Below are 8,030 nucleotides of genomic sequence, written 5' to 3' on the forward strand. Positions count from 1 at the left end.
TTTCAATTTTATATGTTCATCGTAATTATGTTAATCTCACCGTCAATCTAAGCATGTACTAAATGATATTGTGTGTCTTACGATTATTACATCATTCATTTGTAAGTGATAGTTTGTTAAAAAACAATTAAACAATTCTTCACGTATGCAATATAGGTGGTATATATGGAAAGAACACTACAAAGCAAAATTGAAATTGCTTAAGTTTCACAAATCACAAATAATAACAATATTTTTATATAATAAAAATGTTAATTACACAAAATTGTCAAACCAAATAAAAATTTAATATAGAATGTAACAAAATTCTATAGTTATGTGAAATAAAATTTTCAAATAATTATTTAACACGGTCAATAAATTTCAAGAGTTGGTTGCAAAAAATTATAGGCGATAAAAGTTTATGGATGTTTAAGACATAGAAAGTTTCAAGTGAAATAGTTAGAAGTTATTCATTTCTAAATATTTAGTATTATTATTTTTTTTTTACATTTATGTTTTTTTAATTATAAAAAGAAAAAAATGTTATGAGATACGCATTCAACATCGTAGGAAAAAAATTCACCTCATATGCAATAATAGTTATCTATGATCTTGAACAATAATTGACAACAGAAAAACAATATTCTTGAAGTAACTGTGAACTAAGAATGTGTTACACACTACATGTAGCTTTGTTGCATTTCATAATTGTAACACCCCAAAATTTTCATATATATTATATATGTATCTTTTTAGTAATAGAAATTACTAAATTAATAATTATTCTATGTGTAAATAAATTAAATTAAATTTTATCACACTCTATTCTACTTAAATAATTATAATCTTCATTTTTATTTAATTGTTTTGACGTGACAATTACATAGGGACTATTTATGATGTCATTATTTCATAAATGGATATTTTTATTTGATTAGTTTCGATAATCATGAAATTGATGGGTTAGATATGTTTGTTTTATTTTGTTATGTGTGAGTGGTATTCTTGTCTTGCTTGATTTATTTTAGTTGATAAAATATTAGTTGAATTATTTAATTAAATTAGAATTTATATAAGTTATATTGTTTGTTAGTTTTATTTGCAACCAAATAAGTATTCATTTTAGGAGATATTATAGAGTTAGTGAAACGAACCTTTATGTATAAGTGTTTTGAAAATATTTTTGGTCCATCCTATAAAAACAAAAAAAAGACTATTGTCCCTTTTGTATCTCATTCATTCATCTCTTTTAAACTAAAATTATAATTTTATTATAATTGTCTACAAAAATAATTCTATGAAATTTTTGGTTTCGTAACTATTAGATAAAAAAATTAAAAGGGTGATGTGACAATCTCTAATTTATTTATTTAATTAAAATTAGTGTGTGACACCCTTCAATATTTGGTGAACTCTATTAGTTAATTCAAATTAACTCATACATATAAATTTCAATTGGCTTTGTAACAACCTAATAAAATTAAAGAAATAGTAATTATTGGTAGTATAATGTTGGAATTAAGTGCACTTCAATTTTAGACAAGAAATCAATGGTAATAGTGCAACGTAAATAGCTTATATGTTCATACGTTTCTATTAGGCATCTTGTTGTCACACATATTTGTCATTCTTACACTCTCAAAATAATTTTCTGAGTCGTAAATTCTAATATCTATCGGTGTTGAATTCATTACTGCCTCGTGAGCTATTTCTCGTGCAAATTTAGAGGTGTTAAGAAAGAAAGCGCCTAAGGTAAGGGCTTTTCCCCATGCAATGTTAGGCTAGATATTAAATTAATAGTTTGTAAGATATTGATATAAAACTTGTTGTCTTAAAAGAAAAATATTGATTTTTAATTGCCTTAAAGAATTTAACTATAATATTTTATTTTTATGAGTAATATGTTTGCTTTGATAAACTTAATTATAAATTTCGATTTTTATTATTATAACATGAGTAATATGTTTGATGTCATATATTTGATGTAAAGTTATTATTTGTGTGTTGTTTATGTGTACTTAATTATAAATCTATGATTTTTATTATGATCTCATGAGTAATATTTTTTTAGGATGTCTTTAATTTAAAGTTTTGATTTTTGTGCTATTTCATTTCAAAGTTTTGATTTTTAAGAAATCTATATGAGTCTTGGGGGAATTGGTGTAAGGTTTTAATTTTAATTATGATAACATGATTAAGTTGATTTTTGTGATGTGTTTAGCGGCAAACCTTGATTTGTGTTCTGATAATATTATTTTTGTGGTTGACTAAGTGGCTTATGATTTGTGTTTTGAATATTTTATCTATGTGGTTGTCTAAGTGATTTGGTTGGTGGTTTGTATTTTAAATATTTTTATCTTTGTGGTTGCCAAGGTGGTTGGTGATTTGCATTTTAAATATTGTTATCTTTGTGGTTGCCTAAGTGGCTGTTGATTTGTGTTTTAAATATTGTTATCTTTGTGGTTGCCTAAGTGGCTGTTGATTTGTGTTTTAAATATTGTTATCTTTGTGGTTGCCTAAGTGGCTGGTGATTTGTGTTTTAAATATTGTTATCTTTGTGGTTGCCTAAGTGGCTTGTGGTTTATGTGATTATCTAATTGGGTGGTGATATGTATCTTTGAGCATCATTATCATTTCATGACATATCATATGCATCTTTGTGGACGCCTGTGTGGCTGGTTTAATTTTCCCCATTGGTATGGGTGGCTTCTGTGTGGACGCCTGTGTGGCTGGTTATATCCGGATCATATATGTTTAGGAGCATGCATGACTTGCATACATTTTTATGTTATTTTATTTTGATCTAATTATTTGCTATGCGATTGATACATGATTTATTTAGGTACATTCTATGACTTTTGATACATCTTTAAGAACTATTAAAGAATCAATTTTTTTAAAATCTTTTATTACGAAAAGATTTTATATTCATATTTTATGGTTGTTAATTTATTATTTGGTTTAATTTTGTTGTGGGATGAACTGACCCCTTACACCAATATTTAGGTACTAATGATATCAAAAGTCGTATGAATGATGTTTGATTGGTGCACGCGCGTGGGAAAATGAGACATTTACTTTAAAAATAATATTTTGTATTACTAAAAATTTTGTCGTACATTGTAAAATTATTTACTTTTCATTATTGACTTTTAATAGAAATGCGGAAGTGAGATTTCATTTGCTGGTAAATAATTGAATGTAATTAATTTCAGTCAACCTTGCTTATTTTGAATTTCAATTAAAGAGACTTTATTTTATTTTGGAGCATAAGTGAATATTGATCTAATATCTGGAATATTAATTTTGCAAATAAATGAATAAATAATATTTTAGTAAATTGCATTACATTCTCTTACAAAAAAAAAATATCAAGTCATTTGCTGACGCATCTTTAAATTATTACATGATGAACTACTTCAAAAAAAAAAAATTATAGTTATTTCTAACAGAAAACTAATATTTTTATGTAATTTTTGGATCAAAAAATTTGGGGCGTTACAATAATGTTATCATTGTTTGAACTAAAACTGAGAATGTGGAAGAGCATGGTTGAAAAAACATAAGATAAATCTTTGTGATATGTATAAGTAGTCGAACTTATATTGTGATGCTTTGAAGATATTGAATGATTTGTTCTTTTTTGTATGAGTTATTGAAATAAAAGTTTTGATGAGTAATTAAAGTCTTTAAGTGTATTGATGAGTCATTGAGTGATAAATTAAAACTGAAGTTGCATAACGTATGGAATAATTATATTTAGATCGACAAGTAAAAATGTTTGTGTTACGTATTGAAGAAATAAAATAGAATGGAAGTAGGAAAGTGTCACATAATAATTTTTTTTAATTGACAAATATTAGAGGATGTGACATAAATGAAGATGAGTTGTCGCAATTAGAATTTGTGGTTCAATTTTAATATAATATTATAATAGAAATATATTTTTTAATTTTTCTTTTGAATAAACCAAAATGTAAAAAAAAAATTATGTCTATAGAGTTGGAATCGGAACGTACGATCATGACAATAATGATAATTTTGTCCTAGTTAAAACTCAATGGTTTTCTCCTATGTGTTTAGTTATGGTAGGTGAAACTTATGGATGTCTTTATGCTTTGCAATGAGTTCAAGAGCTTCTTATAGAATCAGTTGACTTCGAATTGGACTACAAATATGTAGTTGATAAGTTCTATAAAGTTCAAATGGATGTTTCGAAGTTTGGTGTTATTCTATCTTATTGTTGTTTTATTTTCTATTTTGACTTTAAAAACTTAAGTGTAGAGTTTATTCTAAAGGCAAGTCAATTAAATAACTCATGCTTGAGGAAGATAAGCCATCTAAACATCCAAGTGGATCTTAATCTCATAGTTATAGTTACTCCAAAGAATAGCGGTTTAAGCTCATACAATGGAAAGATAAGGTACAAAATATCCTGAGTACGATGGTTTCTAAAAAGATCACAATAAAAATTTCAAATAAAATCGTATCAAAAATTAAATTATGAATGTGAATTACAAACTAATAACTAAGCATACTTAAAACTATAACACAATAAGATTTATATATATATAATAGTCAATTTTGATTATTTTTTTTACAAAAGTTGTTTATAGTATATAATTTATATCAATTAGATGTTTGAACCGCGCTTTGTGCAGGTGAATTCAATATACTATTAATTTAGATGAATTGTTAATACAATTGATGAAATAAATATATTTTTTAAATAATTTTTCAAAATTTTAAATGGTTAATTTGTCAATTTAGTCTCCAATAAATTTTTGAGACTAATGTTATTGAATCTTTTCAAAATCAATATAATTTTCAAATTTTGTTAATTTCAACAACTATATTCATAATTTTCTACAATTTTTGAAGTTAAAGTAGTGATTCCTTTATATTATCTTATTAAGACAAAATGTAATTTTTGGTGAATTAGTATATTTATTAAGAATCTGATATTCATACTCATGTGATGTCACCATGACAAAAAATTTAGAAGATCAACGAACACTCAATGTTTTTATGCAAAAGAAATATAAATGACCGTCTATTTTCTTTGAAGTAGAGACACAATATATATATATATATATATATATGATTTTAAAAAAATATTTTATGTGAAAATTTTAACTTTAGAATAATTAATTATAGTGTACAATTTATAATAAATAATGGTGTACATAAGGACACATTAAGTGATAATTGATTAGAGGAAAATGACTATACCGTTGTCTATTTTGTTTTTTTATGAGCAACTACAATTTAATTAAGTTGAAATGAAGGAATAATATTTGGAGTTTTTTTATCATATTATATTTTGTAATATTGGTGTATAATTTATTAAAATCACATGTTGACAAAATTCAATTTCAATAGCCTATCACCATGATGTTTATATAGACAAATCTTAGTTGTTAGTATGTATATGATTTGTTCATGAATTCAAAACTATATCACAAAAGAAGTTACACGTTATAAATTTCACACATCTGACTTTGTGATTTCATTGTTCAATTGTTGCAAGCAAACGTTTCGACTACATAAAGAAGTTGAATGTGGCAAAACAAATTGTCGTATATATACTTATATATATGGACGTGACCAACATAAAACAGAAACAAATATTTAACTAAAATAGAACAATAAGCCGATGAGAAACTATGGAAAAAGAAGTTAATAGATGCAATTATTGAAATATGATGTTATGAGGCTATATGATCATACGAAGATGAATGGTGGAAATGTATATAAAAGAAGACAAAGAAAAATAGAATTTGGAGGTTGACATGTTATGTAGAACAAATACCATTACATGATGCATGCATAGATGATGTGTGAAGCAAGAAAGCTAAGAGCTGGTTTGATATATTATAAACAAATAATATAATAAAAACACAAATTTTGTTTAATTCATATTAGTAATTTGATTTATTTTCTATAAAAAAAATTAATTTATTCTATTTAATAACTCGCTTTTATGAAAATAGTTTAATAATTTTGTGTTGAATTGATAAATTTTAATATCTATAAAAAATTATTTATTAAATTTATAAATTTTAATATTTAAAAAAAATTATTTCAGAGTAATTGAACACATACTTGTAATAAATCTGACTTCTATAAAATAAAAAAATAATTAAAAAAAATAATAAAATAAATGAACTAATAATTAATATTATAATCACTCACACAAAATACGATTGCTATTATTAATTTTAGGAGCTAATTTACTTTGTGATATATATATATATAAACAAAAACTTGTTCATACCCATACCGAACTTTAACATTTGTCAGCTTCTTGTTCTTCTGTGTGGCACCCTTTTTCTATTTTGTTCGTAAGTTTTTCTTCCCTTCTATGATTCTCAAACGTATCAATTCTTTCTGCATCACACTATCATTCACCTTCATGCTTTTCTTATTTTTCAACTTTATGTTCCACTCAAGGTGTCAATTCAACATTTTTTATCATGATCTCTGGCCCCTATTTTTTTCTTCTATCGTCGGGTTTCTCTTCGTTCCAGCATTTTTTTTATTGGTTTTGACATTCATCTCTTGAATTTTTTGTTGTGACGATGATACCCTTGTGTTGAATTTCCTTCCTTTTCACAATTAGAGAAGACTCCACATACATATTGAATTCTATCAACAGAAGCTTATAGATTTTTTTTGTATACCCTAATGTAATCTTTTACTCATTTAGGCATTTAACTTATGTAGTGAAATAATTAGTAAATTTATCTTATACTTCCTCCGGAATAAAATACAAGTAAAAATATTTCAACTTTTCAAATATTTCAATTTTTGTTTATATTTCATTGGAAGAAGTAAGTTATAACTATGTCTATCATGTGTTCCCCTATTTGTGTTTTTTATTCTAAGCTATGAAGAAGGATCTTGGTCAATTTTGAAATCTCATTAGTTTTAGGTTTGAGAGGGTTAGAACTCATTATGTTTCAATTTCAAATTTAGTACTGAAATTGTTTTAATGATTTATTATTATTATTATTATTATTATTATTATTATTATTATTATTATTATTATTATTATTATTATTATTATTTCTATTTGAAATTGTTTTGATGATCTTTTTGTGCTTTTGTTTTTGGTTGGTGTGCATTAGAGTTTTTGAACTTTTTCAAAACCATGGCTCTCTCTGGTGATCATAAAAGTAGAGGAGAATTGAGGATTTATGATAGTGAGGATGAGGTGAAGACCGTTTTAGCAGAGTATGTTGCTGAAATATCGGACGCAGCTGTGCAGGAGCACGGAGTTTTCGCCTTGGCTATATCTGGTGGTTCTCTCATTGATTTAATGGGGTATCTGTATCTTATCTTTTTTCATATAATGTTTCTATGATTTTATGATTTTGTGTTAGGTTAAAAAGTTTTTGTTGCAAACAGAAAACTCTTGCAACCTCCTTATAACAAGACAGTGGACTGGACCAAGTGGTATATCTTATGGGCTGACGAGAACGTTGTGTCGAAAAATCACGAGGATAGCAGTTTTAAGCATGCTAAGGATGTGTTTTTGTCTAAGGTTGGCCTCTCAATTTAAACATATTTTGTTTGCCACTGCTTCATTTGTGTCGATAAAGTTCGGTTTACTTTGAGACTGATTTGGAGGAGAGTAATTCTAGCATTAAACTGTTCTTTACTAAATGACCTTCTTTTGTGACTGCTTCTTAAAGAGAAAACCAAACAAAATAGGGCAAGGGTAATCTTTTAACAAGATGAACAGTTTTGATTTTTATCTATTCTTGTCACTTGGCTAAGATAATCAAATAGCTGTCTTGAGTATTTGTTAAATAGCCTTCTTAAAATTCTCTGTTAGGAGAAAATGAGGTTGTTTTCTTTGATGTTTGTTATTTTGAAGGTCAATTTACTTCTACAAACAAACCTGAGTACTTTTATGTTGGTGCTTTGCAGTTTTCTTCCAACAAACTTCTTTGCACTATAGATTCCCCCCACATTCTGATAATACATAAATCTTAAATCTTAGACATCAACTTGATAATCTGATTTGGATTTTGTCGGCATTC

The 8,030-nt window shown here is 26.0% G+C and overlaps 1 protein-coding gene across 2 annotated transcripts in view; it reads left to right on the forward strand.

Annotated features, from left to right (window-relative positions):
- The first annotated feature begins 6,203 nt into the window (after nucleotides 1-6,203).
- LOC101492815 (probable 6-phosphogluconolactonase 1) overlaps nucleotides 6,204-8,030 on the forward strand; it is a 3,565-nt gene continuing 1,738 nt past the window's right edge. Inside the window, exons 1-3 of one of the 2 annotated variants that reach the window (XM_004490153.4) lie at nucleotides 6,204-6,326; nucleotides 7,113-7,308; nucleotides 7,393-7,528. In XM_004490153.4, coding sequence (XP_004490210.1) covers nucleotides 7,136-7,308; nucleotides 7,393-7,528 — 309 coding nt within the window. In that variant the 5' untranslated portion in view covers nucleotides 6,204-6,326; nucleotides 7,113-7,135. The other variant, XM_004490154.4, reaches the window with a different exon arrangement.

The sequence above is a fragment of the Cicer arietinum genome, chromosome 2, assembly GCF_000331145.2.
Source record: "Cicer arietinum cultivar CDC Frontier isolate Library 1 chromosome 2, Cicar.CDCFrontier_v2.0, whole genome shotgun sequence".
In the NCBI taxonomy this organism is placed as follows: Eukaryota; Viridiplantae; Streptophyta; class Magnoliopsida; order Fabales; family Fabaceae; genus Cicer; species Cicer arietinum.